This window comes from Ahaetulla prasina, chromosome 8, assembly GCF_028640845.1.
Source record: "Ahaetulla prasina isolate Xishuangbanna chromosome 8, ASM2864084v1, whole genome shotgun sequence".
In the NCBI taxonomy this organism is placed as follows: domain Eukaryota; kingdom Metazoa; phylum Chordata; class Lepidosauria; order Squamata; family Colubridae; genus Ahaetulla; species Ahaetulla prasina.
The window spans coordinates 11068655-11091690 of NC_080546.1; the positions used below are offsets into that span (position 1 = coordinate 11068655).

Genomic DNA, 23036 nt, shown 5'->3' on the forward strand with positions numbered 1-23036 from the left:
CTTCAGGACCCCTTTCTTCCCCCAAGGTTCTTGTTAGCTTGGCTTTGTTGATTGACAACAATGGCAGCTACTCTTGCCTTGTTGATTGACAAGTCTTGGTAGCTGATGATGGGGAATTGGGGAGGAATTTCCCATTGGCTCAGGCCCAACTTCTTTTGTTTTGGTTCAATGATATTTGTCCTCTTGTTTCTTTAATGACTTCATTCCTTGTTACCTACCTCGCTTAAGACAAGATTCCTGATGTTTTGTCCACCCTGTTTCGGTGCCTCCTTCATCTTGAGGCCTGGCAGCTTCCTCACTTCCCTTGGGGACACCTTCTGGAGAAGGGGTAAATTTTAACCCCTTTTCGCTTTGTATATTAATTCACTCATCAGACTGACTAATCGTCCCCTTCCTGTATAAGCAAATACCGTTGCGTGGCTCCTGCTGTTTTGTATGCAGGTAGTGGTGTTACCACGTCTGTCGCTCTGGTTGCAATGAAGCCCCTGAAGAAAAATGTGTTATTAAACATCAGAAACCAACATTCTAATATGCGCACAAAATTTCCACAGATCCATAACTGGCAAAACTAATGGGAATGTTATGAAGTAGGTGGCTCTTTACAGATTTTTCTGAACGTGCTAATCCGGTCACTCTGTCCTGCAGAGAATTATTATTTTTTCCCCCCTACCTGGCTGGGGTTGCTTTGTGTAGCTCTTCAGCTATCCTGAATGTTTTGCATTCAAAGGGAGCCATCCCTGTATCTCCAATGATCTTGGTAGCCAAGGTCATACCTCAATTTCTCTACAGCACCCAGGCCTGTATGTTTACAAAGATGGACATCATTGAAATACGGTCTTAAGTTTCTGAGAGCTATTTTCGCAATTCCAAGATGTATTGAAAGGCTGTTCTACTTTGGAACATGGTCTCTGTGTAGATGGTATGGGGTTTGAGTAATAATTAATTTTTTCTTCTAGAGGGTTTGACCCCCGTTGGTTCTTCGAGACCATGATTAGGGGACAGGAGGCTAAAGCGTACGTTGAATGGTTGCAGGGACTGGGCATGGCTAGTCTGGTGAAGAGCAGGACCAGGGGAGACATGATAGCAGTCTTCCAATATTTGAGGGGCTGCCACAGAGAGAAGGGGGTCAAGCTATTTTACAAAGCACCCGAAAGCCAGACAAGGAATAATGGATGAAAACTGATCAAGGAGAGAGATTCAACCTAGAAGTAAGGAGAAATTTTCTGACAGAACAATCAAGCAATGGAACAGAAGTTGCCTTCAGAAGTTGTGGGAGCTTCATCACTGGAAGCATTCAAGGAGAGATTGGACTGCCATCTGTCAATGGTGGTGGCTAACCTTTTACGTCACTGCCTGCTGGCCTGAGTGCTGGAAATGGCACACAAAACCATCCCACCTGGACCCCGTGACCTTGCTGGTTTCGGAGTACCAAAACCCAGAAGCTTAGTGTTCAATCACACATGCGGGAGCTGGCACCCAAGCTTCCGGTTTCCTGCACGGACGTGCACCCGATGAACAGCTGGCTGTCGTACATGCACGCAATGTAAACCCAGAAGTTTGGATGCCGGCGCCTGCATGCGCGATGGAACGCTGTTCTTCCAGGTGTCGGCCATCCCACATGTGCGAAGACCAGCTGACCAGCACGCGTGTGGGCACAGGAACGTGGAAGAGGAACCAGAGAGGCTGCACATCCCTCTTGGGATGGCTCTGAGTGCCGCTTCCAGCACATGTTCCATAGGTTCGTCAACACGGGTGTAGGGTCTCCTTCTTGGGTGGTGGTGGTGGGGTTGACTAGAACAGGGGTGCCCAACCTTTCGGATCTCAGGGACCACTAAATTCATAATTTTAAATCCCATGGACCACTAATATGATCTGCTTAATGAGCGGCAGGGTGGGTGTGGCTAGATGGGCATGTGACTGGGTGGTCGTGGCCAGCACAATGTCACCGGCATCAAGGGGTGCCTCGCCAGCCTCTACTCGCCCCTCCCCTCCCAGCCACTCCTTGCCTGCTCTCCCGGGCTCCTTAGGGCCCCAACAGGAAGCAGTTGTTGGAGCTAAGCAGCCACCATGAGAAAGAGTTGGCAAAACAGTTCAGTTCAAATTGGATCTGACCGAGAAGGAGGCTCAGCAGAAGCACCTCACTGAGGACTAGGAGCATAGGCTTTCCAAGCAGAGGGAAGGCCTGCGGGAGTGCAAGGCCAGGTACCAGTGCCCGGAGGCTCAGCGGGCTGAGATGATCAGCTAGTTCCAGACCATGATACAGTCCCACTGGAACAAAGTCCTCCGGCTCTTTGCCACCAGTGGTGCTTCCCTCCAGCCTTTGCCCAAAGCCCTGCACCAGGTGGCTGAAGCAGACCCCAAGTCAGAATTTCTGCTCCCCTCTGACCCACACAAAAAGACCCCTAAGGGAGAGACTCTTTGGAGCAACACAAGCGTTCATTGCACGTATCTGTCCCGGGGGCCGTAGTTTGAGGACCCCTGATTTAGTGCAATATAAAAAACGCAAATAATTTTTCTGCAGACCACCAATATTTTCTCACGGACCACCAGTTGGTGACCGCTGGACTAGAAGACCTCCGAGGTCCCTTCTAACTCTGTTAATCTGTTAACCATTTAAATTCAACTTGGTGAGGGGAGGGGGGAGAGAATCTATTAGCAAGCTCCATTCCCTAGGACTCTTATTGAACTAGCCCTGGCTTTGAAGGCGCTAGAAATGTTTTCAAATGATGTGTCTGGTTCGTAAATCAATTTAAGTCTGGAGCCAAATCACACAGTTTGTGGTTTCCACACACCCCTCTCAACGGATAGATGCCAACTTCCTGTCTTCCTTCCATTAATGTTTTGACGCTTTGATGGGCCTCGACTGTGCCCTGTCTGGAGTCTCATTGGCCTCTGCTGTTCATTGGGTTGTTGCAAAAACTTTCTTTTATCCCAACACAGCTGTCCTGGTGAAAAAACTAAGTAGAGTCTAAGTAGAGGTTTGAACCCCTGTGTTTCTTTTCCGGTCTGTTTGGAGGGAATTTTGGATGACTTTTATCCGTCCGCTCCCGGCAAGATTCCCAGGTAGACAACATGACTGTCACACACACACACACACACACACACACACACACACACACACACACAAACACACACACACACACACACTTTAACTGACCAGAATTCAGATCTGCCTAAAAGACTGCTCAGTTTTCGGTCTCGATGCCAGCGTTTCTCAACCTTGACAACTTTAAGAGGTCGGGACTTCAAATCCCAGAAATTTCCCAGCCAGCCATGCTTGGCTGGCTGGGGAATTCTGGGATTTGAAGCCCCGACTTCTTAAAGTTGCCAGGATTGAGAAATGATATACGTTATATTCACCTTTTGTTGTTCGTGGAGATTTGTAATAGTGAATACTTTCTATATTATTGGATGATAACTTTTCAAGGTTTCGCTTTTCTTAAAACAAAGACGAAAACACGGTGGAAAAGAAAAGACAATATTATGAAGGAAGGTGATTGAAACATGAAAAGAAGAAACGAAAATACAAGACGTACCTTTACGGACATGGATACATCAATAAATCAGAGCCATGATTTATTACAGCCACCCACGGTTGATCTAAATGTAATCAATTCTGTAAACAGCTCAATGAGAGTCAATTCTGTGGAATAGATAAGGGATTAAGCTGGAAACCGGGAGACAGCGAGTTCTAGTCTCGCCTTAGGCATAAAGCCGGCTGGGTAACCTTGGGCCAGTCATTTTCTCTTGGCCCTATGAAGGAGGTAATAGAATAGAATAGAATAGAATTTTTTATTGGCCAAGTGTGATTGGACACACAAGGAATTTGTCTTGGTGCATATGCTCTCAGTATACATAAAAGAAAAGATACGTTCATCAAGGTACAACATTTACAACACAATTGATGATCAATATATCAATATAAACCATAAGGATTGCCAGCAACAAGTTATAGTCAGACAGTCATAAGTGGAAAGAGATTGGTGATGGGAACTATGAAACGATTAATAGTAGTGCAGATTCAGTAAATAGTCTGACAGTGTTGAGGGAATTATTCGTTTAGCAGAGTGATGGCCTTCGGGGAAAAACTGTTCTTGTGTCTAGTTGTTCTGGTGTGCAGTGCTCTATAGCGTCGTTTTGAGGGTAGGAGTTGAAACAGTTTATGTCCAGGATGCGAGGGATCTGCAAATATTTTCACGGCCCTCTTCTTGATTCGTGCAGTATACAGGTCCTCAATGGAAGGCAGGTTGGTAGCAATTATTTTTTCTGCAGTTCTAATTATCCTCTGAAGTCTGTGTTTTTCTTGTTGGGTTGCAGAACCGAACCAGACAGTTATAGAGGTGCAAATGACAGACTCAATAATTCCTCTGTAGAATTGGATCAGCAGCTCCTTGGGCAGTTTGAGCTTACTGAGTTGGCGCAGAAAGAACATTCTTTGTTGTCCTTTTTTAATGATGTTTTTGATGTTAGCTGTCCATTTGAGATCTTGCGATATGATAGAACCCAGAAATCTGAAGGTTTCTACTGTTGGCAAACCACTTCTGCAAAAACTTTGCCAAGAAAACTGCAGAGATTTGTCTGGGCAGTCTCTGAGAATAAGACACGATTGAGTGAAAGAAAAAATAAATACAGTGTGTGTGTGTGTGTGTGTGTGTGTGTGTGTGTGTGTGTGTGTGTGTGTGTGTGTGTGTGTGACTGTGTTTCCCTGAAAATAAGACCGGGTCTTATATTTTTGCTCCAAAAGATGCATTAGGGTTTATTTTCTGGTTAGGTCTTATTTTGGGGGAAATACGGTACTAAATGCATCCGTCTGGCTGAGAATCTTAATGGGCTTATTTTGGGGACAGGGCTTATATTACGAGCATCCTGAAAAATGCCAGGACTTATTTTCCGGTTGGGTCTTATTTTCGGGGAAACATACACACACACACACACACACACACACACGCACGCACATATGCATACATACATACATACATATATACATACATACATACGTACGTACATACGTATATATCAGGGCTGAAATGCTCCCGGTTCGGATTGGATTGCCCAATCCGGTAGCGATGGCGATGGGTGGTTCAGAGAACCAATAGCAAAAATCCCTGACACCCCCCCACACACACACTCATGCCCAGCTGAGCCACGCGATCATCAGAGGGTGGTGTTTTTTTTTTAACTTTTAAAAGCATTTTTTTTGGCCGAAAAAATGTTTTTAAAAGTAAAAAAAAAAAATGGCTATGCCCACCCAGTCACATTACAACCCCTCCACCAAGCCACACCCACAGAACCGGTAGTAACAAATTTTATATTTCACCCCCGATACATACATACATACATACATACATACATATATGTTTTTGTAGGTTTTCATAGGTATAGGTTTGTAGGTCTTGGCATATTCGGTCTTATACGGGAAACCTTACACGGGAAAATACCCGAATATGCCAAGATCTACATATATATATATATATGTAGATATTCAGTATATACACACACATCCCATATATTCTATTTGACTTCTGGCCTTTGGCCATAATAATTAAGATTGCCTTCTTGACAATCTTATTAATAGTGTGTCAGGTGCTGGATGGATGCTTTCTCCTGTGGGAGACCAGCTGCAATTTGGCTTCAAACTCTTGCTTGGTTTCCTCATTTCCTGGAGACGTGGAACCAGATCCTGGGATCTTTCAGCGTTTGTCACAGTTGCAACCTTTTGGACTAAGTGTGTCTTTAAAATGCACCTTTTTCCTAGAAGCAACGGACAGTATCTAGTTTCCATAGACGGTTTTACTGTATTATGGAGACTTTTCTTTTCCAAGAGTAGTAACAAAATATGTACGGAGATTCTCAATCATCCAGATCAGGGGTCTCCAACCTTGGCAGCTTTAAGACTTGTGGACTTCGCTGAGGAGCTCTGGGAGTTGAAGTCCACAAGTCTTAAAAGTTGCCAAGGTTGGAGACCCCTGATCCAGATCATGATTGTCGCAAAAGTGTTTTACAAATGGCAACTTGGTGGTTTTTTTTTTCCTTGAAAACATTTCACTTCTCACCCAAGGAAGCTTCTTCAGTTCTGACTGAATGGTGGGGAATGGAAGGATTTATATTCTTCGCAGTCATCTGGTCGTTAATACTTTCTCTGAGAGTCGTTGAGGCCACTTGGGGACTTCTCTTGAAGGGCATCCGGAGGCTACAGTTAGTCCAGAATGCAGCTGCGCGGATGATAGAGGGAGCCCCTCGTGGCTCCCACATAACACCCATCCTGCGCAGGCTGCACTGGCTACCTGTGGCCTTCCGGGTGCGCTTCAAGGTGTTGGTGACCACCTTTAAAGCGCTCCATGGCATAGGGCCGGGTTATTTACGGGACCGCCTACTGCTACCGAATACCTCTCATCGACCCGTGCGCTCTCACAGGGAGGGACTCCTCAGGGTGCCGTCAGCGAGGCAATGTCGTCTGGTGGCGCCCAGGGGGAGGGCCTTCTCTGTGGGGGCTCCCACCCTCTGGAACGAACTGCCCCCGGGACTTCGTCAACTTCCGGACCTTCGGACCTTCCGCCGTGAGCTCAAAACATACTTATTTCATTGCGCAGGACTGAGTTAGGTTTTAATTAATGGGTTTTAAGTGGGGTTTTATTTTTTATATTTTTAATTATTTTAATTGTTAGGCTTCATAATAAGTTTTTTAATTGTTTTTTAGATTGTATTTATCTGTTTTTTAAATGCCTGTAAACCGCCCTGAGTCCTGTGGGAGATAGGGCGGTATATAAATTTGAACAATAAATAAATAAATAAATAGGGTCACCTGAATCAGAGTGCAAATGGGTGTGCAACCAGTGGCGAAATCCAATTTTTTTTACTACCGATTCTGAGGGCGTAGTGTGGCTTGGTGGGCATGGCAGGGGAAGGATAGTGCAAAATCTCCATTCCCACCCGACTCCAGGGGAAGGATAGTGCAAAATCTCCATTCCCACCCCACTCCAGGGGAAGAATATTGCAAAATCTCCATTCCCACCCCACTCTGGGGCCAGCCAGAGGTGGTATTTGCTGGTTCTCCGAACTACTCAAAATTTCCGCTACCGGTTCTCCGAACGGCTCAAAATTTCCGCTACCGGTTCTCCATAACCTGTCAGAACCTGCTGGATTTCACCCCTGGGTGCAAACTTTTTAGGACTGCTGAAAGGACTGTTGAAAGGAGATAGCATTGGGGGTTGGACTAGAAGACCTCCGTGGACCCTTCTAGCTCTAGGATTCTACGATTCTAAGATGCTGCAAAATATCCTAACGGATATGTGGTGTCATGACATCATATCCCACCTATCTCCTGTCTACAACACAATTCTTTCAACGCGCCCAAGAAGGCTCCACACCCATTTGCATTGTGATTCACGTGACCCTGAGGGGTAAAAATACGTCCCCAAGTGGCCTCAACGAGCGCTAAGGACAAGAGGACTGCAAGGAATGTAAATCCTTCCATTCCTCACCTTTCAGTCAGAACTGAAGAAGCTTCCTGGATGAAAAACAAAATGTTTTCAAGGAAGAAAAAAAAAGCCCCACAAGAAAATTCATGTCATCTTTGAAATGCACCTTTGGGACAATAGTAACCAAAGGAGCTTTGGTCTCTCTAAGAGTATTTGTGGATTCTTTGGAAAGTCAAGAAGTTTGATTTCTTGTCCCGCTCGTTTGATTTCTTGTCCCGCTCCTTATATTTGAGAAATAGATAGCAAAAAATAAAAACAAAATAAAAAGTGAGGGATACTGTAATGTATTTGAATTTTAGGAGGGAAATTTGGGCGGGAAAATGCACGTTGCTGATTGGCTGATGCCTCAGCCAAATTACTATTTAAAGAGAGGTTTTTGCCTGTTGGTTTTTGCTGGGATCACAATAAACTAAAGAGCTGTTGTCACTTGGTATCCTCTCCTGCCTCTTCATTGCCCGAACTTAACAGATACTCACAGTGATTTGGGGGGGGGGAGGTGTAAAAATGTCCGAGGGGACTTATTCTGCATGAAAGATTTCTTGCTTTTAACTTGCCACACCTGGTGTCTCCTTTCTTCACTTGTAAAATTTTGGAAGATGTAGTGAAGCTGTAACATCTAAGGGTGCCTACGAGGTAGCCTGAAGACGCACGATTCCTAGCGGTGAAGAGCTCATAATATGTGGCATCAATTTTATTAATGGTCTTGATTACGTGAGGAAATATATAGCCAATGTTGGGAAAATAAAGATTTCTACTTTTGCCTGGAGAACAACAATATTGCAAGAAGCGGCAATTTTTTGGTCTGGTAATTGGATAAAATGATGCGGAACTTCCTTTGTTTTATGAGCCACTTCTCCTGTGCACCAGTAATTCAGAAACCTTTCAAAACTGAACTAAAGGACAATTTAGCTTCGCTGATCACATGCCCCCAATGGGCAAAAAAAATGTGTGGTGATGTACAGGTAGTATAATCCTAAAAAAAAAAGAAGATCTGAATTGATGATGTTACCTAGTTTGGGTAATTGAAAAGCCTGCAAGAAAAAACAGCCAAGCCCAGGGACCACCAAGGACTTCTCATTTCAACCCTGGGCTACAGACTAACAGAGTTGGAGGGGACCTTGGAGGTCTTCTAGTCAAACCCACTGCACGAGCAGGAAACCTTATACCCCTGATGGCAAACCTTATGGCACGCATGCCAGAGGTGGCATGCAGAGCCCTCTCTGTGGGCAAGCACACTGTCGCCAGCTTCTCTTCTAGTTTCCGGTGCACATGGTCTTTGCAGTCGCTGGAAAACAGCCTGAAAAACAGCCAAAACCAGCCAATTTTTCAGGCCATTTTCAGGCTGTTTTTGTTGTGTCGGCGCCCCCCGAGCCGGGCCTTCTGCCAGAAAGTGACTTGGAAAGTGAGGGGGAAAGGCCGTCAGGACTTACCTCGGGAGCACCGGCTTTCCTGACTCAGCTCCAGGAGCCAGAGGCAGGCCAGGTGGAAGAGATAACGAGGCCTCCGTCCCCTGACTCTTCCCCCCCCAGGCCACACCTCCAGACCCAGCTGATGGCAATCAGGCCTAGCTGGACCCTAGATTTCATAGGCAGGAGAGGCGGGAACAACAGAAGCAGGGGTGGGGCAGGCCTAGGAAGTGCTGAGTCATGGAGCCACACCCCACAGGATATAAAGGCAGCGAGAGCTGCTGTGCCTTTTCGTAGCAGGCAAATTAATTGCTGAACTAAGAGCTGAAGTACTGTTTGTGTAATGTATCTTTAAATGTTTTGGCGGGAAACAAGCACGTTGCTGATTGGTTGAAGCCGCCGGTTAAACTGTATATAAGGAGAGGTTTTTCCCCAGCCCGGTCGCTGGGTTCACCATATATTAAAGAGCTGTTGTCACTACCCTGGTCTCCAGCCTCGTTACTGCCCAAACTTAACACTGGCGACGAAGGTGGGATTTCGAGGTTAAGAGCACCAGGAACGAGCTGAACGCACGAAAGAACCGAACCCAGCAAAGCTCAGGGCGGAAACGCAGCGATGGCCAGCTACACTCCGCCCGCGCCGTTTGACCCATCCAGGGAGAAATGGGGAACGTACATGACCCGTTTCGAGAGCTTCCTCGAGGCAAACGAACTGCAAGGAGTTCCAGACAACCGCAAAGGGCATATTTCCTGAGCCACTGCGGTCCCGAGGTCATCGACATCGCGGAAGCCCTGGCAGAGCCAACGCCGGTACAATCGGTATCGTGGCAAACTCTGCAAAACCTATTGAAGAACCATTTCGCGCCAACACCGTCCAAATACGTACGGCGTTTTGAATTTGGAGAGCGCAGACAGCAAGAGGGCGAATCCATCAGCGAGTACATGGCCGCCCTGAGGAAAGCCTCCAAGGATTGTGGGTACCGAGACTTGGATGAGGAGCTGTTAGAGCAACTCATCCGTGGGGTCAGAGACATTCGTTTGCGGAGGCGGCTGCTATCAAAAAGCAATCTAACGCTGGCAAACGCTCTGGACGAAGCCAGAGCTCATGAGATGTCCACCCAAGCGGCGGAAACCCTACAAAAGCCACTCACGCCAACGGCGAGCACGAAATCAACCCCGGTCCACAACGAAGAAATCCAGACCGAATCAGACGGCGAGGATGAGGAAGGAGTTTGCCTCACCGGGAGAAGGGGCAAAGAAGACCGGGATGAATGCGGAAGTTGCGGAGGGCAACACCAGCGTCAACAATGCAAGTTCAAGGACGCTACATGTCGGTGGTGCGAGAAGAAGGGGCACCTGGCTCAAGTCTGTCGAGCACCCCAACCTTCCCGCCGAAAATTCAAACCAACCAATCAGAGCGCGGGATCGGCTAGGCGACCCGTGATTGGTCAAAACAAAAAGGGCGCGAACTCAAATCGAACGACCGTGATAGTAGGCCGTGCAGCAACCCGTGTAGAGAAGAAAATCTTCACGAAACCGAAAATCGAAGGAGTGCCGTGCCGACTAGAAGTGGACACAGGGTCAGCGATCACAATCATGTCCTGGGACACTTTTGCAAAGCTTTGCCGAAATCGCCAAACGCAAACTGCAAACACAGCGGCTAAGAGTTCACGACTACCAAGGGAATCGCATCCCTGTTCGAGGACCACCTCCGTCCGCGTCGAGTACGGACCACACAAGAAGACCCTGCCCATCACGATAGTCAAGGGACCCTGCCAAGTTTGTTGGGACTAGACTGGTTCCGTGCATTGGGCATGGGAGTGACTGGCATTTTCAGGCTGTTTTTGTTGTGTCTGCGCCCCCCGAGCCGGGCCTATTGCCAGAAAGTGACTTGGAAAGCGAGGGGGAAAGGCCGTCAGGACTTACCTCGGGAGCACCGGCTTCCCTGACTCAGCTCCAGGAGCCAGAGGCAGGCCAGGTGGAGGAGATAATGAGGCCTTCGTCCCCTGACTCTTCCCCCCCCCAGGCCACACCTCCAGACCCAGCTGATGGCAATCAGGCCTGGCTGGACCCTAGATTTCATAGGCAGGAGGGGCGGGAACAACAGAAGCAGGGGTGGAGCAGGCCTAGGAAGTGCTGAGTCATGGAGCCACACCCCACAGGATATAAAGGCAGCGAGAGCTGCTGTGCCTTTTCATAGCAGGCAAATTAATTGCTGAACTAAGAGCTGAAGTACTGTTTGACTCATCGGCGTCGAGGGAGATAACAGAGCCACTTGGCAGACACTCGCTCTTTTGCTGCCAGAGCTGATAGTGCCGGCTAATTAAACCATCGCTCGGACGGAGGCGAGGGAGGACAGAACAGTTTTTGGGTCATTTTCGGGGTGTTTTGGGGCCGTTTTTCAGGCAAAAAACAACCTGAAAACTGCCCAAAAAACAGGCATGCACATGCCGGCCAGCTGGTCTTCAGGTTAAACTCAACTCAAAGTAAAACAAATGCCTCCCAACACAAATTCCTCAGTTATCTCACAAACCTTAGTCCAATTAGGCAACTGCCAAAGGCCCTTCCTGGCAAACATCCAGAAGGCACAAAAACAAAGACGTATACGAAGCAGAAGCAGAAGCTACAACGTTGTTTTCCGGCAAAGCTGAAACGCCGGTGCTGATCTGTTTTAAGCCTTATGGGAGGGGCCAATCATCTCTTGGCCCTACTCCTGAGGTGTCCTCTCTGCTTGAGCTGCTCTTGCCTTCTGGCAGTTTTTCTCATGCGTGCATTAGGAACAGGCTCCTCCTGTTCCTCTGCCTCACTACTATCAGTCTCTGGAGGCTCTGGAGTCTGCACCTCACTCCCCGATGGCCCTGGCCTCACCTCAGCCTCATTGCTGTCCAACTCTGTTGCCAGCTCCGTAGGCTGCTGACGGACCACAACACTTATGGCTATTGCTTAGTGACCATTTGATGTTACGATGGAACCTCAATCCCCCCAAAAGCTACTTAAGATGCAGCTTTGTAATTCAGCTGCACCTACCTCCGTATTTTGGCATAACGATTGTATTTTGGGCTGTTGGCACCAGCTCACTTTTATGGCTTGTTGTAATGTTGTATGCAGTAGTGGGTTTTACTTACCTTCGCCACTGGTTCGGAACTGTGATAGTGCGTACATGTGCGTGCGCTTTGCTTCTGAATGGTGCTTCTGCACATGCGCAGAGCATCTGTAATGATGTCCAGGTGGGTGGGCGGAGCCTCCTGCTGCTGCCGCTACCAATTCTCCCAAACTTGGGTGAACCGGTAGAAACCCACCACTGGTTGTATGCTTATGTAACCACAACTTACAATAAGGTGGTGGGTTGTTGTTTTTTTGCCGATTTGTGATCTTTTCAGCTAGTTTCCAGCAAAAAAATAAATAAAATGCCTACAGGAATACATTGGTTTGATTAATAACCCCGGCCTTTCCTTCATGACTGCTGCAAAAAAAAACCCATCAAATCGGTTCTAGTCACACAAGTGTCTCGACTTTATGTCGGTCGTGACATGACAGGAATACCAGGCTCCATTACGGCCGTAAGTCGAGGACTACCGGTAGAAGAGGAACGAGACAGTGAATCTGAGGAGACGTGCCAGTTTGTTTGTTGTTTTTAGATGCAGCAGATGTAGAAATGTTTGTGACAAACCGGCTGCCTTGTCCGATGGGCCATTAACTCCCCAAGTTTTTTGTATAGTACTTCTAATTCAACATGTTGATTTTATGCCTTCTAACCCAATTTTGTTTCTCTTCTTTCACAGGTACATGTTTCTACCAAGGCTTATCGTTTGAGGTAGGTCAGATTTAATGTTATTTGTGACTTGTTGTGCTAAAACCAAATTAGCTGTGCTTTATTGTGTGGAAAGAAGTTTACCCTTGGTTCCACTTCTGGACGTTGTCGGGCTCACATAACAGACGGCTTCTCTCTCTCCGCCCTTTTGTGATGTTCCTTTTCAACAATTGCTTTTGAGAAGATCACTGAGATGGAAGGGTGTGTGTGTGTGTGTGTGTGTGTGTGTGTTGTTGGGGTAGGCACCGCTTTTCCTAAATTGCAGACCGAGGTCAGGGAAAGGGAGGGACAATGCAAGTTTTCTTTCAGGATACCCTGATTTTGATCCCCCCTCTAATTTGGGTCCCATGGCAGGGATTATAATGAAAAGATGATTTTATTGCAATTTTATTTTTCTTGCATTTTACGGCAGAGCGTTAAACTTAGATTGCAACTCAAAACACACAAAAGGAAGCAGCAAAAACCACTTTTGAACAGAATGGAATCCGTGCTGGGTTAATTTTGTACCGGAATAGTATATACAGGTAATCCTTGACTTACAACAACGGAGTCCAAAATTTTCATTGCTAAGCAAGTTAGCGACGCGATGGTTCAGTGGCTAAGATGCTGAGCTTGTTGATTGAAAAGTCGGCAGTTCAGCGGTTCGAATCCCTAGTGCCGCATAACCGAGTGAACTTCCGTTACTTGTCCCAGCTTCTGCCAACCTAGCAGTTCAAAAGCACGTAAAAAAGGCAAGTAGAAAAATAGGGACCACTTTTGGCGGGAAGGTAACAACGTTCCGTCCGCCTTTGGCCTTGAGTCATGCTGGCCACATGACCACAAAGACGTCTTTGGACAGCGCTGGCTCTTCGGCTTTGAAACAGAGATGAGCATCGCCCCCTAGAGTTGGGAACAACTAGCACAAATGTGCGAGGGGAACCTTTACCTTTACCTTTAAGCATGTTAAGGGAGTTGCGTACCATTTAAAGCAGTGGTTCTCAACCTTTATAGTGCTGCGACCCCTTTAATACAATTCCCCACGATATGGCGACCCCTTTAATACAATTCCCCACGATGTGGCGACCCCAACCGTAAAATTATTTTCATTTTGAATTTATCGCGCCTGAAGCCGTATTGGCTAGCGATCTGAACTGCTTGCGATTGCCTTGAGGACAGAGGCATTAAAGCGGAGATTCCTCCCCTATTAAGTTTATCACACCTAAAGCCAGATTAGGCTAGCGATTGGGAGTGATTGCAGCTGGCTTGAGAGGGAGACATCAGAGCAAAGATTTCTCTCTTTTTTAATTCATCGCGCCTGAAGCCGAATTTGGCTAGCGATTTGAAGAGCCTGCAGCTGGCTTATGGAGTCAACCATTGGAGCGTGATTCTTCGACTTGCAAGGGAGCGAGGGAGCCCGTTTTCTCTGGCAGAGTGCTTAGGCCAGGGGTGAGGAACCTGCGGCTCTGGAGCCACATGTTTCTCTTTCACCCCTCTGCTGCGGCTCCCTGTCGCTCAAAATATGCGTCACAACCGCCAGTGTGAGACACCTGCCAGCATGCGATTTATTGAGCTTTTCAACCCCTGGTAAGCCAACCATGGATAAGTCCAAGAAAAGAAAAGTTTCAGAAGAAAACAGAACGTTTAATTCAACTACATATGCCAGTTTTGTGGCCGCTCAAGAAATAGTCAGGCACGGGAAGGGTTTTGTGGCTCCCGGTGTTTTTTTTTTCTGTGGGAAACGGGTCCAAATGGCTCTTTGAGTGTTTAAGGTTGCAGAGCCCTGGCTTAGGCCACCAGAGGCCCCACTGACACAAGTGATGTCGAGTTGGCCACATCCACCTGCCCCCTCCCCACCCCAAGGTCAAACACAACCCTGATGCGGCCCTCAATGAAATCAAGTTTGAAACCCCTGATCAAGAATATCCCTTCTCAGCATGATTCTCTGAATTTCAATCTCTCTATCTAAGATGATTAGGGGACTGGAGGCTAAAACATAAGAAGAACGGTTGCAGGAACTCGGTATGTCTAGTTTAATGAAAAGAAGGATTAGGGGAGACATGATAGCAGTCTTCCAATATCTCAGGGGCTGCCCCAAAGAAGAGGGAGTCAAGCTATTCTCCAAAGCCCCTGAGGGCAGGACAAGAAGCAATGGGTGGAAACTAATCAAGGAGAGAAGCAACTTAGAACTAAGGAGAAATTTCCTGACAGGGAGAACAATTAATCAGTGGAACAACTTGCCTGCAGAAGTTGTGAATGCTTCAACACTGGAAATTTTTAAGAAAATGTTGGATAACCATTTGTCTGAAATGGTGTAGGGTTTCCTGCCTGGGCAGGGGGTTGGACTAGAAGACCTCCAAGGTCCCTTCCAACTCTGTTGTTGTTGTTGTTGTTGTTGTTGTTGTTGTTGTTGTTGTTGTTGTTGTTGTTGTTGTTGTTGTTATTATTATTATTATTATTAAAAGATGACTTTCTGGAAGAACTTTTTTTTTTAAATTCCTGCCAGGTGTCATTTGGTTATTTTCGATCTCATTGTAAGCAAACTGTTTTTTAACCTAATGACATCATGGAACTGTTGGGTCTGAATCCCGTCAAGTTGTGCTCTTGAAAACTTTTCCAAACTTTCTTTTAAATGTTCACTTCTCAGCTAGTTGTGCTTTGGGTGTGATTGACTCACCCAAAGGTCATCCTGAAGACAAGCTGACACCCGTCAGTTATTATTTCAAAGCTTTCTTTTGTAGTCCAAATTGTTGCTGAGCGTTAAAAATAAGAAGACGTTGCGTTTTTTTGTGGTTTTTTTTTTGTCAGTTTGGCCATGCTTCCAAGTACTTAAGGAAATGCATCATGCATCCACTCTGGGGGAATGAAGCTGTAAAGTACTTGAAGAACGAGTAAAAGGCACATTTGAAAATTTCTGCACCCTGGAGATAATAACAAGGAGTGGATTAAATGCCAGCCAAGTTCTTATTGTTAGTGCAAATTTAAAGTATTTGGGTCACCTTTTGGGGCATTCTGTGCTGGGGAAGCAGAAGATGGATTTAATCCAGCTTCTGCAGATTGGAATTCCAAATTCCTCTCTCTCTCTGTCCCCCTCCCTCCCTCTCCCTCTCTATCTCTGTGAGAGAGAGAAGGAGAGAGAGAATAGAATAGAATAGAATAGAATAGAATAGAATAGAATAGAATAGAATAGAATAGAATAGAATAGAATAGAATAGAGTTCTTTATTGGCCAAGTGTGATTGGACAAGGAATTTGTCTTGGTGCATATGCTCTCAGTGTACATTCATCAAGATACATTCATCAAGAATCATAAGGTACAACACTTAATGATAGTCATAGGGAAACAGTCAATATAAATCTTAAGGATACCAGCAACAAGGTTACAGTCATACAGTCATAAGTGGAAGGAGATAGGTGGTGGGAACGATGAGAAGGTTAATATTAGTGCAGACTTAGTGAATAGTTTGACATTTGTTTAGCAGAGTGACGGTGTTCAGGAAAAAACTGTTCTTGTGTCTAGTTGTTCTGGTGTGCAGTGCTCTATAGCATCGTTTTGAGGGTAGGAGTTGAAACAGTTTATGTCCAGGATGCGAGGGGTCTGCAAATATTTTCACGGCCCACTTCTTGATTCGTGCAGTATACAGGTCCTCAATGGAAGGCAGGTTGGTAGCCATTGTTTTTTCTGCAGTTCTAATGATCCTCTGAAGTCTGTGTCTGTCTTGTTGGGTTGCAGAACCAAACCAGACAGTTATAGAGGTGCAGAGGGAGGGAGGGAGGGGGGAGAGAGAGAGAGAGAGAGAGAGAGAGCATGCACAGTCTTTTAAAAATACGTGATAGGCATAGGTTTTCTTCTACCCTGTTTCCCCCAAAATAAGACATCCCGTGATGATAAGCCCAATCAGGCTTTTGAGCGCGTGTTAATAAGGCCAAGCGCTTATTTCAGGGTTCAAAAAAATATAAGACAGGGTCTTATTTTCGGGGAAACACAGTATAATTGTTTGATTTGGAAAAAAAAAGTTGTTTTATTGCCCTCACAAATTGAGCGTTAGCCGCCCTTCAAGATCCCTAGAAGATTGGAGTCCATAAAAATGGTCCATGATGATTCGCCACGGCCATCTCACCGTGGCCAACCTGCCGTGGTCAACTCGCCGCAGGGCCATTTGATGCTGTATTCATTAATTGTTTCATTCGGCTATTTTTATAATTGGCGACCATGTTTTCATCAACATTTTTGTAACTCTTGAATTTCTGGATTGACTTTTTTTTTTTTAAAAAAATTATAATTGGCCACAGTTCCATGAAAATTAATTTAACTTTTAGAGGTAATAAGCCACCTGGGAAAGCCAAGAAAAATCATCAAAAGCTTTAAAAAATGAAAGTTAGACTATTTCTGGACTTGCGATGCGACACCTGGAAAAATACGGCACACCTCACTTAATCCTCCTGGGAAAGTTTGAAGACAAACGAAGTCCAGGCAGAAGAAGAAGATCATGGCTTCAAAATCTAAGGGACCAGCTTGGACAAAACTCAGCCGCATTTTTTCGTGCGGCTGCTGATAAAAATAGAATCGCCAATGTGATTGCCAACATCCGATGACGGATATGGCACAAGAAGATGATTTGTTGAATTGTCCCAGGGCGAGTTGGCCGCAACGAGTTGGGCATTCCTTCCACCATAGAAAGGAAGGTGGAGAATTCCATGTAATTTTTTTAAAAAATTTATTTACATTTATATCCCGCCCTTCTCTGAAGACTCAGGGCGGCTTACAGTGTATAAGGCAATAGTCTCATTCCATTTGTATATTTTACAAAGTCAACTTATTGCCCCCCCAACAATCTGGGTCCTCATTTTACCTACCTTATAAAGGATGGAAGGCTGAGTCAACCTTGGGCCGGGCTTGAACCTGCAGTAATTGCAGGCTGCTGTGTTCTAATAACAGGCTTCTAACAGCCTGAGCTATCACGGCCCTAATGACCGCACTGGCTTTGCGGTTGTTGAAGGGAATGGTTTAGTCCTGAATGGAATAAAAAATGTGTGAATCGAGAAAAACTGGACCATTACTAGCCATGTCTTAATTTAAAGTGGGCTTGCTTGAGGGAGAAACAGGGTTTCCTCTCTCCCTAAAGATTTGCTGGGTATTGAATCTTTTTCTCTATAATTTGACAGGTAGTTCTTGATTTACAACTCTAATTAAGGCCAGAATTATGCTCGTGAGTTGTGTCGCTTGTTATGCAGGGCCTGATTTTAATGGCTTTTTGTAGGTATTAAGTGAATCGTCATGGTCGTTAAGCAAACCAACGGTTATTAAGTGAAAACCGTGGTTGTTAAGTGAACCCATTGTCCACAATCATCATTTTTTTTGTTGCTGTCAGAAACAAATTTTTCCCCTTCGACTGCTTTTTCTTCTTTTTTCATATGTGTGTGTGTGTATGTATGTATATATATATATGTGTGTGTGTATATATGTGTGTGTGTGTGTGTATAAGTGTGTGTGTATGTGTGTGTATATATATCCAGGGGGAGGGCCTTCTCTGTGGGGGCTCCTACCCTCTGGAACGAGCTCCCTCTGGGGCTTTGTCAACTCCCCGACCTCAGGTCCTTCCGCCGCGAGCTGAAGACGTTGCTGTTTCGAAGAGCAGGACCAGCGTGAACGTAGTTTTAAATTGGGGTTTTAAATCAGGGATTTTAAACGGGGTTTTAAATTTGTATTTAAAAGTTTAGGCCATCAATTGAATTAATTTTCTATTCTTTTTGCTGTTTTATATGTATTATATATTTTCAGTTGTTTTATTGGCTTTGAACCGCCCTGAGTCCTTCGGGAGATGGGCGGTATACAAATATAATTAATAATAATAATAATAATAATAATATATGTGTGTGTTTGTGTATATATATATATATGTGTGTGTGTACGTGTGTGTATATATATGTGTGTGTGTGTGTGAATACACACACGTATATATATTTATTTATTTATTTATTTATTTATTTATTTATTTATTTATTTAATCATATTTTTATACCGCCCTATCTCCCAAGGGACTCAGGGCGGTTTACAGCCTATTAAAAACACGAATACATAACTATAAATACAGAAATAAAACACTAATTAAAAAACTTATTAAATAAGGCCGAATTAAAATTTACAATTAAAATAATAAAACCCCATTAAAACTACATTTAATTAAAAACCTAGCCCAGGCCTGCGCAAATAAATAGATATGTCTTAAGCTCTTACATATATACATTTGTAAAAGGGGAGGAGAATTTATTGTTGTTTTTTTTCTTTCAGCACTCAGCCAGGGTGGATCCTACATCTTAAATGTTAAATTTAATTGGCTATTTTTTCCTTCTTTTTTGTACACTATTTTTGTTGTTGTTAGGGTTGAATGTATGTTTCTGTTGTGTTGCATTTGGTTTATTTTCCTGTTCTGTATTTTATTCTTTATGATAAAACAATAAACTTATTTTTTTTTAAAAAAAAAGAAACGAAACTGGAGATAAACTTTGGCTTCTGCTGAAAAATGCCATAAATCAGAGTTATGTGATTGTGGGATGCTTCAAGCAGCCATTAATGTTCTATTGATCACAGAAGAAAAATAAATGCATGGTTTATCCTTTGCGGTGCCTGGGGAAACCAAGTTTAGTCTCAACAGTGCGCGGAAGAGTTTGATAAATATAAGTTAAAATTTGTCTTTTTAGATCAACATGGCCCACTCGATACCTGCGGCTACCTCCTGGTTGCTATATGTAGCCCTCAATTTACGACCACAAGTGAGTCCAAAATTTCTGTTGCTATGTGGGACATTTGTTCAGTGAGTTTCGCTCCATTTTACGACCCTCCTCGGCAGGTTGTTACCTGGATCACTGCAGTTGTTGAGTCACCAACCTGGTTGTTAAGTGAATCTGGCTTCCCTATTGACTTCGCTTGTCAGAAGGTTGCAAAAGGAGATCACGTGACCCTGGGGACACTGGAACCGTCATAAATATGAGTCGGTTGCCAAGCGCCGATCATATGACCGTGAATAGGCTGCAACAGTCATGAAGTGTGAAAAAGTGACGTCCCATTTTTCGGTGCCTTTGTAACTTTGAACAGTCACTAAGCGAACGGTTGTAGGTCAAGGACTACCTGTACTTGATTCTGAAATAGTTCTGGGATTACCCTTCCCTAGAGGCGCAAATTGCCTTTCTCCTTCCAACTTTGACGTGGGGGCGGGCCTTTAACTCTGCCCTATGGGAAGGGAGAGAAAATTGATTTACAGCATGTTGCCTTGGCGGAATGCCTTGGTGGAAACGCCGGGGCGGATTCCATGCATTTGTTTCTATTAAAAATAGATTGCGGAGCATGGTAAGTGCTTTAAAGGCTACTGAGAGATCGGCCTACGCTCCATCAACTCTAATAAATTGTGCGGCAGATAATTCCTTCCTCCCCATTTTGGCTCGGGAGCATTTGCAGTATCGCAGGGCTCAACGTGGGCCAAAGTGAGATATCACGATGTCGCTACTGCCTGCTGAAGTGTGGCTGATAATTCCTGACCCCTTCCTTGTTTTCTCCAGTTTATTAAGTTTGGTGAACAATAAAGAAAACACTTTCATAGAGACAGGTGCTACCAAGCATTTCCTCACCAGGATATTCGGTCCCTGTGATTGATGGCCTGGCTCTCTGCTTCATGATAGAGTACTAATGGCTCCAAGGATGGCACTGAAGGAGTAGATGGAAGGTAAAATTGTACCTTACATCAAATCCAATCACTGGTCCATGGTTTATCCATAATTATCTGCCCAAAGAGATCATAGATCTTCGACGTCTGAAGGAGACGGTTCCATCAACCCCACCCATCTCTGTGAGATCCTTTAATACAGCTAATCCTCAGTTTGTAAATACAGGTGAGCTCAACGTTCCTGTTGCTAAAAGAGACAATTGTGTTGTGTCTCGCCCAATCTCACCACAGCCGACCACAATTGAGCTCAGAATTTACTGTCAAGGGAATTTTGCCCCATTTTATGACCTTTCTTGCCCCAGTTGTTAAGTGAACCACTGCAGTTGTTACGTTAGTAACACGGTTGTTAAGTGTCCCAAAGGTGCTTTTTTTCAAGAGGCAACGGAACTTTTATTTATTTTATTTATTTTTATTTATTTAATCACATTTGTATACCGCCCTATCTCCCAGGGGACTCAGGGCGGTTTACAGCCTAATAAAAAACTTTCTTGGTTTTCTTTGAAGACGTTTCGCTTCTCATCCAAGAAGCTTCTTCAGCTCACTTCTATCACGACCTGGATGACTTGAGAATCTCCACAGGCACGGCTGTATTGGGATCATATGACTCCGGGAGACTGGAATCGTCATAAATACGAGCCAATGGCCAATGGCCCAAATACTGTTCATGTGACTATGGGGATACTGGAACAGATGTTAAATATGAAAAACAGTCACAAGTCCCTTAGTTTCAGGGCTGTTGTAAATTCGGTCACTCAACAAATGGTTGTAAGTCAAGGACTACCTGTACAAGTGGCTTGCCCTGCCCTGTTGGTGGGAATGGTCTTGGTCATTGATGGTTAACCTTTTTTGGGGCTGAGTGCCCAAAGTGTACACGAATGCATGTGCACATGCTCAAACCCCCAAAATGCAATGTGAGTGCCCCCCCATCTCTGTGCATGTTGTTGTGTCTCGTCCGATCTCACCACAGCCGGGGCCTTCTTATCTGCTTCCGAACACGGAGGAATGTCCTAGTATGCCTCCCGGCCCCAGCCCTGGCTCCATGCCCAGACAGGCTGAAGAGGAGGAAGTATCTCCAGCCCCCAGCTCTGGCTCCATGCCCAGGCAAACGGAGCAACTAGACCTCTCTCCCTCCTCCACAGCATGTGAGCCTGAGGGAAGTCAATTGCCAACAGCTGCCGACTGGAGTGACCCTCACGTCAGAAGACTTGATAGATGGAGGCAACAGAAGGAAGGGAGGGGCAGGCCTGGATAAGTGCTGAGTCATGGAGCCACACCCCATGGCCTATATAAAGGACCTGCTTTCTGGCATTCTCTGAGTCAGGCAAAGTCTAAACATATCTTGCTGAAGTCACTTTCTGGTCTCCTGCCTGCCCTGAGGACTTTGCTAGGACTTTGGCAGAGCTGCAGAGGCACGCCTGATTCGGATTTCCCTGACCCGGCCGTCAGCGGAGGAGTGGGACACGACAAGTTGTTCAGTGAATTTTCCTCCCTTTAAAGACCTTTCTCGCCACTGTTGTTAAGTGAATCGCTACAGTTACTAACTGACTGACACGGTTGTTAAGTGAATCGGGCTTCCCGTTGACTTTGCTCGTCAGAAGGGGGATCGCGTGAACCTAGGACGCTGCAACCGTCATAAATACGAGTCAGTTGCCAAACATCTGGATTTTGCTCATGTGACCGTGGAGATGCTGCAGTAGTCGTTAAGTGTGAAAAATGGTTGTAAGTCACCTTTTTCAGGGCTTTTGTAACTTTGAACAGTCACTAAATGAACTGTTGTAAGTCGAGGACTACCTGTATTGTAAATGGAAGTCTATTGTCAAGTGTCCGAATTGTGATCACGTGACCGCTGGGGTGGTGCAATGGCCATAGTTTTGAGGATGGGTTGTAAGTCACTTTTTCCGAAGTGTCGTATTTTTGACCTGTCATTAAAACGACAGTTGTAAATTGAGGACTACTTGTAAACTCAAGGCCCAGATCCTGGTTTCTTACTGATCATTGCTTTAACCATCTTTTACAGATCTAATTAGAGCTCGTTCACCTTCATCCAGTCTAAATATTAGCATTGTTGAAATTTTCTAAATACCGCCATACTGTTGTTCTGACCTTAAAAAGCAGGAAGCAGGAACTGGTCCCGCCAAAACCTCTTTTATATACAATGAATGTGAATTACTTTCATTCACAGTCAGCAAGGCTTGTCCAAACAGTTTTTCAAAGGAATATTTCTCAACACACCTTATCTCGCTTGGCAAGCTGCCGCGTAACTTGTTTCCAAAGGCAGAGTAAGGCAAAACTTGGCACAGTCTCTTAGAGTCACGAACAGAATTTTCCATTCTTGCAACAACCGAACCAATGGTGGGTTTCAGGTTTTTTTTTACTACCGGTTCTGTGGGCGTGGCTTGGTGGGCATAGCTTGGTGGGTGTGGCAAGGGAAGGATACTGTAAAATCTCCATTCCCTCCCCAATCCAGGGGAAGGTTACTGCAAAATCCCCATTTCCTCCCGATCAGCTGGGACTTGGGAGGCAGAGAATAGATGTGGGTGTGGCCAGTCCGAATTTTTATCGCCGGTTCTCTGAACTACTCAAAATTTCCGCTACCGGTTCTCCAGAACTGGTCAGAACCTGCTGAAACCCACCTCTGGTCTGACC

The 23036-nt window shown here is 45.2% G+C and overlaps 1 protein-coding gene across 1 annotated transcript in view; it reads left to right on the forward strand.

Moving 5' to 3' along the window:
* Nucleotides 1-23036, forward strand: part of FRAS1 (Fraser extracellular matrix complex subunit 1) — a 548508-nt gene that overhangs the window by 25427 nt on the left and 500045 nt on the right. The window contains exon 2 of the mRNA XM_058193082.1: nt 12666-12697. Coding sequence (XP_058049065.1) covers nt 12666-12697 — 32 coding nt within the window. The remainder of the gene's footprint in view (nt 1-12665; nt 12698-23036) is intronic.